The sequence below is a fragment of the Protopterus annectens genome, chromosome 13.part0 (assembly GCF_019279795.1).
Source record: "Protopterus annectens isolate FY-2018-M chromosome 13.part0, PAN1.0, whole genome shotgun sequence".
NCBI classification, from domain to species: domain Eukaryota; kingdom Metazoa; phylum Chordata; order Ceratodontiformes; family Protopteridae; genus Protopterus; species Protopterus annectens.
Window position 1 is genome coordinate 97446284 of NC_056747.1, and position 21764 is coordinate 97468047.

General features: G+C 40.7%; 1 protein-coding gene across 1 annotated transcript in view; it reads left to right on the forward strand.

Annotated features, from left to right (window-relative positions):
- The window catches only part of GTPBP3 (GTP binding protein 3, mitochondrial), a 466262-nt gene that overhangs the window by 377406 nt on the left and 67092 nt on the right, over nucleotides 1-21764 (forward strand). Inside the window, exon 8 of the mRNA XM_044090661.1 lies at nucleotides 15711-16025. Within this exon, the coding sequence (XP_043946596.1) occupies nucleotides 15711-16025 (315 nt within the window). The remainder of the gene's footprint in view (nucleotides 1-15710; nucleotides 16026-21764) is intronic.

Sequence of the window (21764 nt, forward strand, 5' to 3'; positions counted from 1 at the left end):
TTGCACGCCTCTGGAACTCTCTCCCTTCTCCCATCCATACCACCAGCAGTCTCTGCTTGTTTAAAACCTCACTGCACTCGCACCTTACTTCACAATGGAAATGCTCTTGCTCTCATCCAACCTGATACTACCACACTTTCTTCCTAACTTTCCAAACTTTGTTGCCTGTCGCTACCTCCTAAAGTTTTACATCCTTACCTCATTGTAATTCCCTAAAAAAAAAATTAACCTGATGTAATTTTCCTAATGAAAATTTTTTATTTCTGTATTACGTAACATCTATTTGAATTGCGCAATATGGTTTTGTACTATACAAAATATGTATTTAATATTTAATTGAAATGTATATTATGGATTTGTGCTCTTTCTGTACTATGTATTTGTATTTCTGTGGAGCTTTTCTCCCCAGGACTCCATTGAAAATGGGCTCCTTGTAGCCCAATGGATTATCCTGGAAAACAAACTGCAAACAAATAAATAAATCCCCTAATAGGGAGTCTAGGGCGTTGGACATATTTGGGAAGTGTGTTGCTCTTAGTTTGCTGAATTACTTGGCACATTTTAAGAGACTGCAAAGGGATTTGATCAAGGAGCTTACCAGATCTATTTCTGGGTTTGTATCTTCTAAGATGGGAACAGAATCTCCTTGCTGCTGGCCACCCTCCAATCTATCTCAAATGCATCCATGAGGTTGATCTCCTTTGCTGTTAAAGGTACCTCAGGGCTTGCAGGTTCAGGCCTAGCCATCAGGAGACGTGGATGAGTGCACTTTTGTGATTTTGTGGAACCATTTCAGTCTTCTTTCATCAATTCACCCTTTGACAGATCTGTTTTTGCCCCAAAGAGTAAGGATGCAACTCTCGAGGTGTGAACAAGAAAGAAAGATCCTGTCTGCCGTTGGTGTGCATTTTTCTAGCCTTCAAAGGCCCTTCTCTAGGAACCAAGGAGGTGACAGAAAGTTGTGGGTTAAGAATTCTCAGGGTTCTTTCCAGGATTTACATGGAGATAGTTCCCCCAGGGACAGAGGGGGAAATCAAAAGGAAGATGCCTTCCTTGCAGCAGAGGTGGTCCATAGAAAGAAGGATCTAGAGATTCTTTTTTAGATGGGCCCTGTCAGTGCTCTGAATGAAGGCCTGATTGGCCCTCTCTGGAGGCAATTGGGTTTGTTTATCCCTGCATTAGAGAGCTTGTCTAGCTATCACAAACGTTTGTGGGTGCAGAGTATTAAGTCCCGAGGTTGTACTGTATTCTGTGCCATTTTGCATAGCCCCTCCCACAGTTCTATAGAGAATCCCCAATGCTCCACACAGTCAGAGGAAGCAGCATCTTTAGAAATAAAAAAAAGCAGCTAGAAAAAGAGTCTTCCAGGAGATCCCCCCAGATCAGAGATGGTCCAGAACTTATTCAAGATTCTTCTTAATGCAAAAAAGACAGAGGGCTTGAGACCAATTTTAGATCTCAGCAAATTAAGTCAATTTGTTCAGTATACAAAACTTTTGGATGATCACAGTTGTCCATTTTGCCTGTACCACAGAATGACAATTGGATGTGCTCAACAGATGTTTAGGATGTGCACTGTTGCATCAAAATGAACAGGTGCTCCAGGAGATATGAGATAACTACACTTCTGGCTGAGAGCAAGTCATTACCAGTTCAGAGCACTGTCCTTTGGTCTTACCACAGTCCCCAGTGTGTTCACTAAATGCATGGCAGTGGTAGCAGCTCACTTGAGACTGCTGAGTTTCTGGGTGTTTCTGTATCTAAATAACTGACTCCTTACTACCCCAAGCAGGCACCGACTAATAAAGCAAGGGGCTACTTGCTCCAGTTGTGTTCTAATCTGAGAATAACAGTCGATTACAACATATCTCAACACAGAGTCTGGAGTTCATAGGGGCTCATTTAGACACAGTCAGCCAGATAGCCTCAGTCTCCTCCACTCGAATAAACACCCTGCAGTCCAAAGTAAAGAGTGTGATGTAGAATTCTCTTTCAGTCCAACTGATCTTACAGACTTTGAGTTCCATGGCAGTGGCAGTGGGTATCACCCTTATTCCTTTGGCCAGGTTCTATGTGAGGATCCTTCAATGGACTCTGACTTAGTGGTCTGTTTTCAAACATGCATTATCCATGACAATCAAGATCACTCAACCATGCATAATATATCTTCTGTGGTGGATTCATTCTAACCATCTCCACAAAGACCATCCTTTTATGCTTCCCCTACCAAAGGCCATGGTGACCACAGATACTTCCCAACTCAGGTGAGGGAGTACAAGACAGTCCAAGGCATGTGATCCCCCAAAGAGGCCAAGATGCATATCAATGTCTTGCAGATGAGAGCTGTCCTGCTAGTGTTGCAGGCCTTTCTAGAAGTTCTATCTGAGACAGTCGTGATTCAGATGGACAATATGCTGGTAGTCTGGTACATCAACAAACAAAGGGGAACTGGATCTTGCCCTCTTTGTTGAGAAGCTATAAGAGTGTGGCAATCTGTGATCTCTTCAGATCGCTTACTAATAGCAATGCGCATTGCAGGGAAATCCAACGTGATATCAGACAAAGTAAGCAGATCCATTCTGATACCTCACAATGGTCTCACAATGTCACAATGAGAATTTTCCATCTTTGGGGCCAGCCATGCTGCGATCTTTTTGCCTCTCCCCTTAACAACAAGTGTAGTAGGGTTCTTTCCCATGATCCCTCCATCAGGGGAGTCACTGAAAAATAATGTAGTTCACGATTAGCCCTTTCGACTCTTGAATGCCTTTCCACCCTTACTACTAATTCCCAAATTTCTTCTGAAATCAATTTGATTGAAGAACAGTTATCCTCATTGCCCCCTTTTGAATTTGTCAGATTTGGTTCCCATTCCTCTGGCTTAATCTTTTGCATCCACCATGGATTCTAAATACAACTCCAGACCTTCTGTCTCACCCAATAGGTATGACTCATCCAAATATAATAGGCTTCAAACTAACCACATGGTTTCTCCAGTTCTGTTAATTGCTAGATAGCCCAAGCTCTCTTCCCCAGTCCATCATATCTGGTATCCTCCCATAAGGCTTCGACTAGAAAGACTTGCAAGAGTGAATGGGAAAAAAATTCCTTCTGACCCCTTAGCAAAGATCTGGACCCTTTTCCAGTGCCTGTACTTGTGACCCTCAAATTTTAAGCTTCAATCTTTAATGAAGGAGCTAGTTTCTCAGCTATTAGAGTTCAGCTGGCTGCCATTTCTAATTTCTACATAGGTGAAAGTAACTCTACATTAGCTTCTTCTAAATTATGCAAGGCCTTTCTCAAGGGGGGTCAGTGTGTTTGGCGTTTTCTTATAAATACATAAATGAGTACCATTAGGTGTTAACCATCTAAACAGCTATGTAGGCTAATTTATCTAAAACTCATAGTATACTATCCATTGTCTGTGTGATTGGATAAACTGTATGCAGGAAATCAGGAAGCAAAATCTGACCGGGTGAAAAATTGAAATGCTGGTCTGCTGTGGGTCTTACAACAAACATCAGTGGGGACTTCATAATTTGGGTTATGTGTGATTGGTATTTTTATATAGAAACTAAATGTCATTCTTGTTGGTGTACATCAGATTATCAGTAACTAACAGTATTTTTTTAAATACATCAGAGAATTTAAATAATAAGGAAAACAACCCCACTTAAAAACATCTCTGTATGTTATAAATTATTAAAAATAACTTTTCTGCAGCACTTTTGTTCATGCTTTTTCAGATCTGACTCTCAGGTGGAACCTTTTAATCCGAAAGAAAACTTTTTTTGCACAGAAGTACAATAGCTAATAACCAATTAATAATTAAAAATTAATAATAAATTGTATAAATCTCCACCAAAATCAAATTAAACCTGGAGAGTTCAGCTCTCAATAATAAGCGTGGTGATAGAGTCTCCTAAGATTGAGAATGCAGGTGATGGAAATCTGAGTGTTAAGTCCTGGTGGTTGACATGCTTCTAGACCGATCTACCATTCGAATTCACGTTTTTCAAGTCTATCATTTAATGATCTTTGTAGTTCTTCTTTTAGTATGTGATCTAAAGTATGAAATTGGAATGTCTTGTGGCCGGGGTGATCTCTGTTGCATTTAGCTGGTGCATTGTTGTTGCTGTAGCAGATGTCTGTATGGTGTCTAGCAATTCTGGTTTTAAGTCTGTTAATAGTTTTCCCATCATTCCAAATTGCAATTCCTAGGTTCTTGGTTGTGGTAGTAGCAGTCAGTGTTAGGGCAGTGGACACCCACTTTGTTGCTCATGTGCTTATACTAACTGCAGTTGGGGAGTCCACAACAGAATCTACCCTTTGGGAAGTTGAGTTGGTCTGTGGTTGTTCTGTTCATTTTTCAACAAAATAGATATTCCTGTTTCTCCAAATGTTGAGACTAGTTTTTTTCTGATAGTATATTTTAGCGTTAGGTTATTCTTGGGAATAATCCAGTTGTCCTTAATGATGTTCATTATAACTCTGCAGTCAGTGGAGTAAGTAACTGTCATGGAGATGTCTTTATATCCCTCATTGTGGTTTCTTCTCCTGTTAGTTCTGTGGCTGTTGTCAGGGTTTGTGTAATCAGGGTTGTTTTTTTTTTTTTTTTTTTTTTTTTTTGTGGGAGGGAGATAGGTTCATGCATACCGAAGATGAACCTTTTACTATAATCACAGGTGAGGAAATCTTTCTGAAGGGTCACTGTGTTGAAATCCCTTAGTTCCTTCAATACTCTCGCAGTCCTGAGGCCCTAGGATTTAATCACAGTCTTCTTAGTCTGGAAAGGATGCATACCATCCTGGTGCAATAGTAAGTTTACTCTGGTGGGTTTTTGCTATAGATTATTTGAGAGCCAGTCAGAGCCTTCCAGTTTTGATATCATGAGGTCTAGGAAATTAGCATCGTCTTTGTTGTGGAAAGTTGTAAAGTTCAGGAAATTCGTGGAGTTCCCAATGCAGTTGAAAAATTCCAGTAACCTTGCCTCTGTGCTGTTCTAAATAATAAAAATGTCTTCAGTGTATTGGGAATAACAACCTGTCTGCTGGTAGAAGGGAGAGTCATAAATGTGTTCTCTCTCCCATTTTCCTAGGGAGGTATTAGCTAGGCTGGGAGGCATAGCTGCTCCCTTAGCCATACCCCATTTTTGCCTGCAGAAAGAGTTGTTAGAATGGAAAAAGTTGCTGCTTAACATAACATGGAGGAGTCTGCTGATAGTTCTGTCTCTAAATCTAACCCTGCCACAGTGATCCCTGAAAGATTCTATTACTGCTTGAATACAATAGACATGTGGAAGCACTGTGTACAGTGCTTATACATTAATAGTCATCAAGGAGGCGTCCTTATCTACTTTAACACATTCTGTGCATGCTCCAGGGATTGTCTCAAAGTAGACTAAATGAAAAGCAAGTGTTTTCCCCCTGCATTCCCTGTTAATTATATGTACTAGCTCTTGAGATTGCACAATCCCTGGGGGAAAGGAATAGTCCCCTTCTTTGGGGATTGTTGATCTCATATACCTTTTGGTCATCTGTTTCAGTCAAGCAAATGTTGCCAGCTGCACAGATGTTGATGTTGTGGTTGTTCGATCACTTCCTTACACCCATACATATAAATAAATAATATATATATCTATGAAATGATAATATTTCCCAAAGAAATTAAGGAAAATATTTCATTTTTAACCACCTAGCTGGTGCCAAAGAAGAGTAGCTGTGATGACATCATAGTTTGTAAATCAGTGTACAGAGAGTCAAGTCTGCTCTTTCAGAGACAGGTAGACACTCAGTCTGATATACAAGGTGTAATGATGACTTCCTGGGGCTGAGTATTTAAGCCTACATGTTCATGGTTCATGGTTTATTACTAAGCTAACTGCCCTTGCGAGCCATTTTAAGCCTAGCCAGTTATCCCTTGTGAGACTCAAACCCTGCACCTTGGGTTTGTAAGACAAAGACCTTAGCCATTAAGCCACCATGTAGTTTATTGAACACATTCTGAAGGGCTTCTCCAAGTGTATAAGTCTACAGGTACTTTATTGAGCATGTTCTAAAGGCCCTTATAGTCCCTAATCAGGAGGTACAGACAGTAATGAAACTGTAGTCTTGCTGCAGTATTAAGACTGCAGGCCTTTGCATGTTCCTGACTTTCTGAATCAAGTGTTTCATTGCACTGGATATGATTGATGATGCCTTTCAAGTGATAACAGCGCGCATGTAGTCTAAATTTGCTAGACCCAGACGTATGCAGTTTCTTAAAAATCATTTGAAAAGAGGCTCCAGCAGCAATATTCTTTGAAAATTAGATTATAAGCACACCTTATAAAAATAATGTGCTTTTGTGCTTTAAAATCTTGTAAAACTGTGGTGGCAAAGGATGAGCTGGGGAATTGTAAAGCCAGAATTCAGGCTTAATTTTTATATTGAGTTACATATCCCTTGTATTGGGTGGCAGTATAAAGTGGCACAAGAAGAAGAAGAAGAGCCGCTTCTTCCATCTGCTGCCTCCACCTCAACATTTTAGCTTGTTTTTTAACTTGTGTTGCTGAGTCAAAGTAGACAGTTTTATATGATTTCTCACAGTTACAGCATTATGACAGCATTACAAGCTGACATTATATGAAAGATTCCTTTGAAGTCATTAAGGCATCTGTATCAGTTATCGAGTTTTCAGAAACTCTAACTCCATATGGCCATGACCATATCATCACGTTTTTGAAAACTCAAGCTTTTGAATGGAGATCGCTGTATAGCGAGGATCAGGAAATTTACCCTTTTCCTCAGTGTAGTGCGATCTCTGCGTTGGTATATATAATTTGCACGGGGTAGATTTTTCTTTTCTTTTTTAATGACTGAGTTTTTGGAAACATGATCATGTGGTCTTTTCATATTTTAGGGCCAAGATAGCACTTTCTTTCAGTTTGTTTTATTCATTTTTGTTTAAATATGGTAGCAAGAAAAAGTAAGGACCAGGAAAGTACAGTTGTGTAAAATCTTTACAAAACAGTAGATGTCCTTCTTTTTACTGTTGCCATATTCTTCCCCTAAGGGATCTCTTGCTAAGAATATCCTAATGTCTGGTGAGTATACCAGAGCCTCTTACAATTGCTATATGTCACATGTATGCTCCCCGCACAAGACATAGGCCATAAAGGTGACATATGGATGTAACACTCAGAACTGAAAAACTCCCTGGAAGAACAAAATATCCTCTGAGAACAAGGAGGAACATGTGTATCCAGAAGGTAAAAACAAGGAAGGGAGAAGGGCCCCTCATCCATGAGGGAAACAATGCACAGGGCAAGAGTCAGGACAGTGGAGGAAGAAAGGGGGGAATGAATACTGCAACAGTGAAGAGGATATCTACTGTTTTGGTAAGTTTTTACACAACTGTACTATGTCCTTCCTTGTCACTGTTGCAGTAATCTTTACCTAAGGGAAAGTACAACAGCTTGAGAAGAAGCCTGGGAGGAGAAAGGCACAGTGGAACTCTCCACAAACTCATGCAAAATAGCTCTAGCAAAGTCTACTCTGGCCCTGGGTGTGATGAAAGAAGATACTGCCAGCCCAGCTAGCTGTAATTTTATAAATAATGATGTCACTGGTGAATATCGAAATGATTTATATAAGATGCTTGTGTTACAAATGTATTAGAACTGTGTGTTATGTGTATATTAAATTGCTTGTACAGACGTGTGTGTTGAAAATGGTATTTGCAAAGTGCTGCCTGAAATGTAACCACAGTGTGCCATACTGGGAAATAACAGAAATGTACATGCACTATTGTAACTATTTAAATGTACATATTTTAACAGTGGAAACTGGGATACAGGAGGTTAACCTCAGTCTAGTAAATTTTAGAAAAATACCTAAAATTAAATTACTTTGTCTAGGCCAAAAAAGATGGTATCTTTTATTTTTCAATACAACAAGAGAAACAAGTCTGTACTAGGAAACTTTCTGTGTTGTCTGTAGGATAAAGTGATTACTAGTCTTGAAAGCATGAAGGAATGCAATTGGTTTATGACTTCCAGCATCTGTCAGAGATCTGAGAAGCCCTTGCCTGTATATTTTTACAGGTAGATGCTAAATACTGCCAGCTTCATCAATGGCATAGTATTGCCAAGATAACCTGCAGAATGACATCATTTCTTGTCATCTGAATTAACAGTCAGATGACAAGAAATGATGTCATTCTGCAGGTTATCTTGGCAATAATATTTCAGATATTAATTTGAGAAGTCTCTTCGTGAGACAGAGCATTCTGCATTCTGTCTTGGACCTGACAACAACTAGAAGATCCATTCAGCACATCTGCCTTGCTCTATTGAAGTAAGTTACTAGGGAACATTAAAACTTTCTTAGATTCAGTCAGGAATATAGCAAAGCTTAGTTTAGATATTTTTTCTTTATTTATTAGAGACTGTCCTGCAATGTTGTTTTAAAAATTTCCTGTGGTGTTGAACTTTGATGTCACTGTGAATATATATGTAGTATTTTCTTGTTATTTTATTATTTATTATTAAATATATTTAAACCTTTCATTGTGGCTGATCTGTGAAGAGATGTTTAAGTTCTGAGAGTACTTGCATATTTATTTGGTGACACTTTGTGGACCACTGCTAATAGTTCTGCTCTTTGTCAAACTACCATTTGTGTTAATATTACACAGTGAGATTGGACACCATTTGTTAAGGGCCTTAAGGTAGCTGATAAGGAGTTGAGTGGTGGCAGTGGTAACTACCTTATGGCCTGGGCAGAAAGAGGCATAGCTAGTAAACCTATGCCAGCCTTTCCCAGGTGTGTGTGTGTGTGTGTGTGTGTGTGTGTGTGTGTGTGTGTGTGTGTGTGTGTGTGTGTGTGTGTGTGTGTGTGTGTGTGTGTGTGTGTGTGTGTGTGTGTGTGTGTGTGTGTGTGTGTGTGTGTGTGTGTGTGTGTAAATCAAACCTCAAAGAGTGTGTGTGTGTGTGTTTATGCATCAGCTTCTTGGGCAGGGACATGAAGCACTGGCTAGACAGAGATGATGCAGGAGGTCTTGGCTTGCTCACTCAGCTGAGATCTCAACTCTGTGGCTGTGCCAGTGGGGAGTCTTACTGGGGATTTGGAGAAAGGTAGTGGAACCAGCCCCAGACTGACTGTGGTCTTTGTGTGCTCTTAAGTGAAATTTCACTTGATACAGAGAGCTGCATCTGGAAATATTGTGTGTACCTGTTAACCTCCCACTGTATGTCTCCCCATTGTTGCCAGTGGTGAGGATTGAGTCTCTTTGATTACTCATCCAGCACTGAGAATAATATCCAACGTGTAATGTTTAGTGAATGTATGATCAGAGGACAAATTAACAGCCTCAATGATAGAATTGGTATTTAGACCCTTGAAAAAAGCACCAGAGCAGGCAACTGCCCTGGCAGAATGTCCCTTTTCAAATAAGGAAAGACATTTGATATGAAAAGAATAGCAGAAGAAAATGGCTTTAGAAATCCAGGAAGAGATGGTTTGCTTAGAAATAGCCAAATCCAAAGTCCTGGGATGAAAATAACCAAAAAGCTGCTCAGTTTTGTGAATAACTTTAGTCTTATCTAAGTAATATCTGAGCTGTCTATGCAAATCCAAGGTGTGAAGAACATTCTGACTGGCAGACTGTGGAGAAGGAAAAAGGAAGGAAGATGAATAGACTGATTAAGGGACAATTCATTGATCACCTCAGGCATAAAAGAAGGATTAGTATGAAGAGACACCCTGTCACTATGAAAAGCTAAGAAAATAGGAATAACCATAAGAATTTGAAGTTCAGATACTCTGATACTCTCTTGGCTGAAGTAAAAGCCAAAAGTAGAACAGCCTTCCAAATACAATGTTTTAAAGAAGCTGAAGATACAGGCTGAAAAAGAGCCTGGGTCAATTTTTCAAGTACAACGCTGAGGTCCCAAGAGGGCAGAATAAGCTTCCCTGGAGGCCTGATAATGAAGGACACCTTTAGGGAATTGCTTAACTGCAGACCTTGAGGCCAGTGGAGGATGCTAGGGTAGATGAGCAATAATTGCTAATAGGTGAGTTTTAACTGAAGAATACACCAACCCAGCATGGAACAGATCACACAAATAAGAGAACCAGGGAGACCTCCACAGGTGAGGCACCTGATATTTGGATATATAGGATTTTCTGGTGGTGTGTTTCCTGGCCTCCTGCAGTGTATGTCCTCAGAAAAGATGTACCTAAAAGGGATCAAAACCCTATCACCCACACTGTTAGTTGAAGAGTGGACAGGTGAAGATGGACAACATATCCCTTGTCTTGTGTGAGAAGATGAACGCGGTGAGGTAACTTGTGATGATTGCCCCTGGCCAAGTGAGACAGAAGGAGAACCAATGCTGTCTTGGCCAAAAGGACATCACCAGTAAGATTTTAGAAGAGTCCTGCCTGATCTAGTGCAGAACCTGTTTTGAGAGGAAGGGGTGGGAAAGCATATAGAAACATCCCCTTCCAAGGAAAAGATAGGGTGTCCACTTTCCAAGTCAGAGTATTTGATTTTCTGGAACAGAATAGAAGAACTTGTCTGTTCAGAAGGGAGGCAAAGAGATATACACCCAAGGAATACCCCATCGATGGACAACATCCAGGAGCACATCTCTGTGAAACATCCATTTGTGAACTTGTATTCTGGAACTGCTCAGAGTCTTACACTAAATTGTGTTCTGAAGGAATGTAAACTGCCTGAAGAGTCTCTTGATACTGGATGTCTAGATCCCAAACCTGAAGAGCCAGTCTGCAAAGGAGATAGGACCTCATGTCCGCCAACTTGTTGACATAGCATATCACTGTGATACTGTTGGTGAAGACTTTGAGGGACCCAGGTTGAAAGAGGAAATAAAATCTTGTAGAGCCAAATGCAGATCTCTCATCTATTTTATAATGATGTGATTTACCTCTGATGAGAACACCAGAGACATTGGACCTTTAGGGTACCACAAGAGCCACCTCACCCCCTGTCTGAGGTGTCCATGAAAAGCTCCTGAGTGGGAACTAGAGCTTGAAAAGGAAGCCCTGGATTTGAGAGAAAGCAGATGAATCTATCACTGAAGCTTGAGCTTAAGACAAAGAAAAGGAACAGAGAACTCCAGGGCTGACAATGCTGACACCATACCAATTTGAGGCGCCACTGAAGTTTCCTCATATGCAACTTGGGGAGAGGGAGCATGAGAATGGTGGAAGCCATAAATCCCAGGACCCTATGAAAATACCTGGCCATGACAAGAAAAAGAGAATGGAGAAAGATTTTCAGAGAGAGCGCCTTAGGGGTAGGAAGAGATGTCAGCATGGGAACCGTCTGAAGCCTGCAACCAAGGAAAACATCATCCTAGGAAGGCATCAGAACTGATTTCTGGAGGTTTATGGTGAACCCTAGACTGTACAAGAGACAATCCGTGAACTGGAGCATGGAGAAGGAGGTTGAATAAGCAGATAATATAGAGAGGGAAAGGTCTGTACACCTCAATGACTTCACAAAGCAATGACAGGAGCAAGGCATTTGTTGAAAACCCTTGGGGCAGTAGAAAGGGCAAAGCAGAGAACTGAAAATGAAAGGAAGAAACAGAGAAACTTAAACATTTATGAAAGGAGGATGAATGGGGATCTGAAAGTATGCATCCTTCAGATCTAGATACATCAGAAAGGCCTGGGAAGCAGAAGAGGAAACAATGTCCTAAGGGTCAGCATCCAAAAGCAGGGGATCTTGAAAAAGGTGTTGAGTAGGGAAATATCCAGAGTTGGTCTCCATGTGCCATCTTTAATTGGAACCTAAAACATCCTGGAGTAAAAACTCCTTCCTCACCCGAGTGGGAGGAATGGGCTGAATGGTGGCTTGATCCAAAAGAGATTGCAAAGCCTCTGGGAAATGAGGAAACTGTTCTCAAGGAGAATGAGGAATTCCTGAAAAGGGCATGAAATATCCCTGGTGAATAATCCACAAAATCCAAGAATCTGAACTGATCTGATGCCAATTTGGAAGAGACAAGGGGACCTGGTCAAGGGGAAGGGAAGACCAAATGTCAAAATAGAACCAGGCTTATTCTGAAAAGAAGGTTTCTGGAAGGAAGGAATCTGAGTAGATTTAGCAGGAGGAACGTGCATAGAATCCTTCTTACCCTTAAGAGGGTAGCAGGTCTGTCTGTGAACAAATGTAGACTTGGAATAGGAGAAACAAAAATGTGCTTAAGCTTCTGCATGGCCTTACCCCTATCCTGGTAGTGACTTAAATAAGTCAGCCGCAGTAGTCCCAAAAAGTCTTTTCTTATCCAGAGGAGCATCCAAAAGTTTGGTCTTGATATCATTAGGAAAAGCCTGAAGACAAAGCCAGAAATAACTCCTCATGACTGAACCTAAGGCCATATGTGTCTGGAAGTTAATGACCCTAAAGGACATGGTTAGAGCAGTATATACTTTCTTGCCCAGCCTTTCCATGGCTTGACTATCCTTCTCAGAAGGAAAGAGCTTAGTAGATGGCAACAACTTTCAGCATTTGTCAGAAGAAACTGATACCACTGCAGAATCCACGGAGTGGCACTTATTGACTTACAGCCTCAGGTACCTTGTAGAACCTATCAGGCATCTTAGGCTCAGGAGACTGACAGTCAGGAACTATAGAGGCTGCAATAAAATATCCAAAAGGGAAGCTGGAACAGAATGGGTAGCTGATGGTTTGGAAAACTCCATTTGCAAGAACTCACAACACCTCTTTTGAATGTCAGAGTTCTAGGAACAGTCCCACTTAAACTAGTCCATCATGTGGGCAGTAGTATCCCCAAAGGACAACTCTTCCAAGGGGGAATCTGGATTCAAGGAATGCTCTACCTCTGAACCTTAGTCCAGTGGGAAGGAATTTGGGAACAGTAAGACAGAGATTCTTTGCTGGAATCCAAATCCTCATCTGAGGAATCCATTTCAATAGGCCTCTTAACAGGAGTGGAAGGCCAAGGGGGGCAGGGACAGACATCCCTTGAGGAGCATTTGAGGCCATCAAATCATTACACAAACCCTGAGAGAAAGCCTGCTATTCACACTGGGGATCCTTAATAACGGGAAGTATGCTTAGTCTTCTGTTGCTTTTTCTGTGGTGCTTCCACTCAAAAAAAAAAAAAAAAAAACCCTGAGGAATCCTCCTCCATCCCTCGGTTATAATCGGCCAAGTTTCCCCCTCCACATCAGGTGTATATTGTTGGAAAAGTCTCCAAGAATGTTCAAGAAGTTTGAGAGTTTGGATCCATGCTGGACTCCGATGGGGTCACAGTAGAAGAATGTGAAGCAAGCAGTGGATGGTCTTCAGGGCTTTTACTAGCCTCTAGAGAAATGTCCGGTGGAGGCTGGACAGCAACCAGATCAGGCCTAACATTTTTGGCCACCTTCTTGGCAGATGGCTGACCTGCAGGATGGGAGTATTCCACCATAGCACACTAAACCAATAGCTTAAGTTGTTGGTTCTCAAGATATATAGACCAAGAGGAGATGTGAATACATAAGATGTTGGGCATAAACACCTGGTAGGTAGAAACTGCGTATTGTAGGAAGTACCCAAGCACAAAAAAAGAAAAAAAAACACTGGTCATGATGGTCTTTATGGGGAATCTGCCTCCCACACTGACATTTTCCCTTTCTGGATGACATGAACACAATACCAGACAATAGTAAAAAAAGAAGTAAAGAAACCCCAATGAGGCACTAATCTGAAAAAGTGCTTGGTGACCAGCACAGCAGAAAGGCATTCGGACTAGTGGCAAAGAAGTTCTAAGCGTTTGCCTCCATACGTCAATCTTATGCCCTGTGTCTTGCATGGGGAGCAGATGTGTGATATATGACTCCTATAAGAGATAAAGGCTTTGGTAAGCTGGCTGGTCATTGGGCTGTCTTTGGCCGGAGATCCCTTAGATGAAGAATACTGCAACAGTGGTATGCAAGGGCATCATATCTGTAGCTGTTAGTGGTTACAAGTTTATTGGGGGGTATTAAGCAATTGAAGCATGAAATTGTTAATAAGCATACAGGCAGTGAGCAGGATTCAGCAAATGTGAATTTGCTTTTAACGTCCTTGATTTCTATCCTTTGCACAGGATTCCAAAACCTAATTAGTAGCATTGTGGAGAGCCTACGTCATCCAGCAAATCTGCTCAGAAATGTAAACCTAGAGCTGCCTTCCACTTTTGACATCATATTGGGATATACAGTACTCCATAAGACTAGCCAGTGTTACAGCAGCACTTCAAATCTGTAACAAGTAATGATATTAATCTAAATAAAATGTTAGAGAATCTCATTACCTATTACTGGTGTTATCGGACAATCCCTGACCCTTCAGATTACCTGCCAAGATCATGTGAAACAGAGTGTTCCCGCAGCACCACCTATATGTTGGATGTAGCACTGCATGCTGGTGTGTAAAACTTTGTCACGCCTCAAATTCAGGATACAGTGATACATGCTGTTGGGCTGTGCTACGAAAGCCCAATGCAGATTTGACAAAAAAAAAAAAATTAAGTTTAGGGCCATCCCCCATGTGTAAAATGGATGACCTATGCACAGCAACATTGCCAAATATGCATGGTCCTCACTTAGTACCCCACTCCTCTGCTGTGGATATGATCTCCACCTGTATGTCAGAACTAGTACTGCAGGCATTTTGACTTCCCCCACACTGTAGCAGCCTGTTGACTTTAATGGGCATCTCTTATACTCGGCACTTTTAAAATGAGATTGAATGCCATTGTAAAAAGTCTAAGTAATGCAACATAGACGACCCACTTACCCTTTGGGAATCGGGCACAGAACTCCAAGATTTCTCATTAGAGTATTCAAGTTTCTGTACCCTAGATCCTTTTTTTGTATTGTGCATGGAGTTATTGCTTGGGGTAGGATGTTACTGCAAGCATAACCTCTTTTGGAATCTGTCTCTCTACATCTCTAAGCAATTTTCTTAAACAGACTAGTGCTGCAGAGCTGCTCTTAAGATCAGGCAGCTTACCAAGTGGATCTTATACTTTTATTCAAGATTAACAAAAATCTGTAAATTAAACAACAGGATCCCAGTAGTCAACAAAATAAACAAATTCACCAACAAGTTAGCGAAAACCACCAGGAGTCTGGAAACTATGCTGAAACAGCGTAAATTTATTGATAAAAACAACAAATCTGTAAATCCCATGTTTGCCTGAGTGTGTGTCCATTGTATCTTAAAGTGATACTTTTCCAGTTGTTTTTCCTTTTCATCAGCTGTCATAAACGTTTTCTTTCTAAAGCTACGCTCTCGTATCATTTCTCCATTGCATCATTACTGTTGAAACGAAGGAGGCTGGCACTGACGGTTTACCAGTTAAGGGTCGCATTGTAAACGCCAAGATTAGTGTCATGTCTGGTTTACTGATAGAAAGTCTGTTCATGCATACTGCAATACTAGCAAGGAGAAAACCTTCCTTTAATGCATACTGCAATACTAGCAAGGAGAAAACCTTCCAAGACTTGTTTTTTTATGTTGGTAAGACATTAAATTATCTACTTATCTATATATACTCTCCTGGTTGTGCTGATTATGTTCACAAGTTGCACCGTTTTACTTTAAGAGGAAACTCTTTACAGCCTCAGGTTTTGCAAATGTCTAGATGCAGCTGGTGACTTTTATAACAATTATATTTATGGTCCCTTTCCTTCCCTTTCTTCTAGGCTGCAAGAGGCAGATATTGTGGTCGCGGTGATTGATTCAAGGGAAGTCTCCCAAGACTTATCTGGCATTTGTGACTTCCTCCAGAAGTACTTAAAACAAGTGATTAATGTGGACTGTGACGAAAATCAGCCTGGCAGAAGGAGGTGTTTCATCCTGGTCCTAAACAAAACAGATCTTCTTGAGGAAGAAATTCAGGAAGGCCTTAATAGAGTGATTTGTCAGCAGGAGTTGCCTTCTGTTTGCCTGCTTTCTTGTAAAACAGGACAAGGGTTTCAAGAGTTTCTACAGATGTTGCAGCACCGCATTACACAGCTGTAAGTTACTTTTTTTTTTTTTTTTTTAAGTCATACACCCTCACTGTTGGTCCATCCCAAACATGTTCAACTATTTCTTCAGCTTCCACTGTGTGTGTGTGTGTATTTGTATCTGTATCTGTTTTCCATGGGGGAATGTGGCAATGGTTTTGGTGGGGAAATGAGTGCACTGGCTACTTGTCAGCTGATAAATTTTTTTTGTTTAAGCTTGAATGAAAAAATCCGCTTTTTTCAGATGTTGTGCCTAACAAAGAAGTAAGGAAGTGTGTGTCTCTGTATGTCTTTGTGTCTGTCTTCATTGGTTATTAACAAATAGTTTCTTTTGTTAGCTTTTGATAGCTTGAAGTCCATGTAAAAATTGTTGCGATGTGGACCAGAAGATATCAGTAGAGTACATTTTACCATTCCTCTGTTAAACTGATGTCACTCTGATTATCCTAGAATTTCAGAAAAATAAGTCATCGTGAGTAATTAATAGCCAGTATCCTGAGCAACCAGTGCTGCTTGGATAAACAGGAATTCAAACACAAAGTGCCTCCTTGTTTCACGTGCTGTGGTACTGCTTGCATGACCAACTTTCTGAAGGGTGCTGGTAACATTATTTTTTTCTGTTTACTAAGGCTGTTTCCTATCAGACGTCAGTGGAATTCCCCATCAGTTAGTTAGGAAATTAAACAGTTACTTGTAATATATGCCAATTTCCCACTGAGTACATTCAGTATGATCCCTTTCTGTATTCCTGCTCTTTGTATACACTGACCTGTAACTGGGAGAAGAAGATGTGAGGTATTAACAGCGCATTGTTAGCACAAGGTGTCTTGCTGTTTGTCCATAGCTAAATACCATCCTCAATTGCAAGCTTTGACCTCCGACTTCAGATTTCTAGCAATCCAGTGGCCTTCCTCTGACATCAAATTTGATGTCATATGCCCGTATTAGGGTGGCAGTATCTCAGCCTCTTCATTTTATCCCTGCCACAGAGCAGCGCACCTGGTTACATCATATTCTTGAAGTAATCATGTGCCAGTGAGCTACTTTCTTGTTTGCTTGTGGTAGATTTTTAACAGTTTTGGTGTCCAACTTGTAAGTGCTTCTGCAGACATATAATTTTCACCCAGACTTGGTGCCTTTATGATACCAGAATCTGCAGATTATATGCTGAACTTTTTTATGTTTATAATTTTATTGTTCATTAATTCATTACAGTACTACATTTCATACAATACATAAAAAGAACAATATGTATGTTAAATTGTAACCACGTTCACCACCTGGCAGGGAAGATATCCATACCAGTTTCTCCACTTTCCACTTTAATTTGTAAATCTCCATTCCTACAGTGTCACCCTCACCCCACTCCACATTTGTCTGATGAGCCTGTCTCCAGCCTTTACTCCATCAATATCTGTAAATCCCTTATGTTTGTATGAAAACTACTACCCTCTTTTGGCCTTCAGTATTTAGATTTCCTTTCCTCTTTCTACCACTGTCCATCTGTGTGCCATTGCACTTAAATATCCAAACTTCTCAGAGCCTGTCCATACCATTGGTATCTAGTTTGTCATATTCTGCCATTCCCATGGTTCATGCTTTACTCTCCTTCTGCCCTTGGCAATCTTCCCTTTTAACATTACTGCTGACAATATCTCTAATCTTTCTGGCTGCTTCTACATTCTTCTTTTGATCTCTATTCCACACAAACAAAAGGCCTAGGATTTTTCTCCTTCATTCCCATGTGTAAATTTCATGTTTCAAGGTGCTTTTTTTACACCACTTGAACCTCTTTGCAACCCCCAATTGAACCACCTCCACATGCCCACACCCCCAGCAATTACAATCTGGTGACCCCCCCCATACCTCTTAAGAAGAGACTCTTCATTTACACAATCTTGTCCATTACCTGTTTCTTCATTACCTATCTCTTCATCCATCACTGGTGTTTTGTTGGTAGGTTTATTACGAGTTGCCATATTTTTAGGGGATGTAATAACCTAGGCCGTGCAAACACATGGTCATTCTTAAAGTCTCATGCATGTCTGTCTAGCTTTTTTTCTTTTATTTGAAGTTGCTTTTTCTCAAACAAAGTTACAGTGTCTGTCAAATCCGTAATTCTACTGTCGACAAGCTTATGCAGAAATCGATCATATAGGTGTGATTGATGAGCTGTTCTACTGTCTGCTAACCTACTTTCTTCAGTAACAAAAAACTTTAGCAGGAATTTCATAAAATTATTACTGGTATCCAAGTTTATTTGTTGCCATGCTTTTAATAGTTCAAGGTGATGTTTGCCATAACTAGGCATATTGAGGACTTGCCTCTGGGTACAACTTGGAACTTAAGACATGCCTCCAAATGTAATCTTTGTATCTGATATCTCTTCTACCTGTATAATCCTTCTTCTAATTCATGCATATCACTTTTGAATAAATCAGAGTCTATACCTTCAGTGTGTTCAGCAGTTTTCTGTCCCATGGTGGTAAAATATAGCGGAGTGTTGTCTTCTGATTTCCGCATATCACTGAATTGTTTGGAAATTCTTCCATTATGTTCTGCATCTCCATTGGTGTTAATGGCTTCCATAAGATCCAGATGTACTTCCCTTCTGTTTGGGTTATAATCCAGGTCCACTTATGTACGTCCTTTGGCCATGCTCACTGGCTGGTGTATAAATAACACAAATAGTAATGACCAGATCATTACACCACCAAATGAAAATAAAACTACTGTCACTAGAAAATAAATGCTAGCAAGCCGACGCACGGCCAGGTTAAAATGTTAAACTTTTATTGTCTGGTAAGCATTTTTACAACACAAGGTTGCTTCTCCAGGCCATTAAAAATCACATTAAAAACACAATTTTATATACTTAAAGGAATTAAATAAAACATCCAATAAGCTGCAAGAAACAATAAAAAAATCAATTTATAATGAAATGTGCATAATTACTAGACTTAGTTCCCTGATCCACCAATCACAGGGAGTGCATAAAGTCTTGTCCTGTTAAAAAAGGGGCAGAATACCTAGCATCCAATCAATAAATAAAATGTTCAATAACATGATTGGTTGGATGTATCATAGGTAGGTGTATCATACATAATATGATTGGCTGAGCATCATCAGCCTTACTACAGGATATGTACCCAAGGAATGGCGAACAGCAACAGTGGTCCCACTCCACACATCCACCAATCACAGGGAGTGCATAAAGTCTTGTCCTGTTAAAAAAGGGGCAGAATATCTAGCATCCAATCAATAAATAAAATGTTCAATAACATGATTGGTTGGATGTATCATAGGTAGGTGTATCATACATAATATGATTGGCTGAGCATCATCAGCCTTACTACAGGATATGTACCCAAGGAATGGCGTACAGCAACAGTGGTCCCACTCCACAAAGGTGGTGCCACAACGGACCCCAGAAACTATCACCCTATAAGCCTGACTAGCCTGGTCTGCAAAGCTATGGAGCGTATCATCATGAAATTCATAAACAAAGACATTGGGAACCTCCAAATACTGGATCCTACCCAGTTCGGCTTTGTTAAGGGCAGATCTTGCCTCTTGAACCTGGTCGACTTCTGTGAAAGAGTCACCAAGGCCATAAATGAAGGGAAGGTAGTCCACACAGCCTACCTGGACCTCACAAAAGCCTTCAACACAATACCCCACTCGGGCATCATAAATAAGCTCACCAGCTTAAATATCAACCCCTATGTCACAAGATGGGTTACAAACTGGCTCACGGATAGAACCCACATGGTCAGAATTGCAGGTGCTATGTCAGACTATAAACCAGTTGCAAGTGGCGCCCCACAAGGCTCAGTCCTGGGACCTCTTGTTTGGTATATATTTCTCTGAGGTACAAGCTAACATGGGAGGACTATGGCTGACCAAGTTCGCAGATGACTGCAAACTGGGTACCATAATCAACTTGCCGACTGACACAAGCATCCTCCAAAAGGGTCTCACAGAGACAGATAACTGGTGCCAGAGCCATGGCCTACTGACACAAGCATCCTCCAAAAGGGTCTCACAGAGACAGATAACTGGTGCCAGAGCCATGGCCTAAAGCTAAATCCCAAAAAGTGCATAGTCATCCCCTTTGGGAAAAACAAATTGCCCACAAATTACCACATAGGTGGTAATCCATTAAGTACGGAAGAAGTAATTAGGGATTTGGGGACCCAAGTAGATAGCAATCTCTCCTTTGACAATCACGTTGCCAAAGTGGTTAGAAAGACCTTCTATATAGCCCACCTTATCAAGAAAGGGTTCACATCTAGATCAAGAGAGGTCATTGTGCCCCTCTACTCATCACTCATCAGGCCCATAATTGAATACAATGCCCCATTTGGGATGTACCTTACCCAACACCTGCAGCAACTGGAAAGACCCCAAAAGTACCTCACCAAGAGGATCAAGGGACTCAAACAGATGTCCTACACAGTTAGGCTAAAGAAATTCCAGCTCTACTCAGTTGCTTACTGCCTACTCAGAGGCGATCTGTGCCTGACGTATAAAGCCATGTCCAACCCAGAATTAATGGACATGCTCCACCTCAGGAAATCCAAATCCCTTAGAGCTACATGCTCCAGGGACTTAAACCTCAGCACAGAACTAAATAGGACATGCTGGAGGGACAGATTCATATCCCAGAGGCTCCCCTCACTCTGGAACAAAATCCCAATCCATGTTAGGCAGAGTCCCTCAATGACCCTCTTCAAGAGAAATCTTGACGAGTGGATGGGAGATCGTATGTTTACCCCTGGGATCTCTTCTGTGTCCCTACTAGACAGAGGCACAGTAAACTAACCTCAAAAGTGCTATCTTCTGTGACCTACTATACAGAGGCACAGTCAACTAATCTAAAAGGGTGGTGAAAGCCAAACACACTCTGGCTAGGCTTATAAATGCCCTAGGGCAGATAGCCTAGTATCAACCTATGAACCTATAGTATGCACTTAAAAAGTGTAGTTAATTTGTCAACAAGCGAAGTCTTATCTACACCCACATAAAAACAAGAAGCAATAACATTTCAGTCATAACTATATTGAAACACCTATACACATATGCCATATTCATGAAAACATATTTTAGAAGTCGCTATCAAAGTCTCATATTTGCCTTGTGTATAAAAAGGGTGTGCAATAACATAAACATCAAATACTTTGTACTCCTTTAATCAGAATACAAACTGCAAACACACTGCATTTCAGACTCGTTCCCCATCCTAGAAAAGAGAGAGAGAGAGAGAGATTTGTTTGCCTAACCCAAGGAGAGAATGAAATGTGTGCTGTACATGGGAACTGTTATCTTTGGTGTGTTCAGTATGGAGAAATTTTTGGAAACTCTGGTGCAGAACAGCATCAGTTTAATGCAGTCCACGTTGTCCTGTCATGAGAGGAATGCATTGCCCATTGGATAGTTGGCCAGTATGCAACAGCAGATATACCTGTTGGTAACTACAGTGACCACTTCAAAGAGTGCTCCGGCAATGAAAAATTAGGCAGAGACCATGATATAGAGGCATACCTCGTTCCCCTTCAAGAGTTATATAATACAAAGAATGGCGGTCTCCGGTTGACTGGGTCAAGATGTTATCTTTCCACCTAACAGAGGATTCTTTAAAGGTTTACATAAACATGGAAAGTAACTTTTATGGACTATGATAAAATGAAAAAAAAAAACTCTGCTTGCTAGGGCTAGTGTGTCTCTTAAAACTCAACCTATAAAATT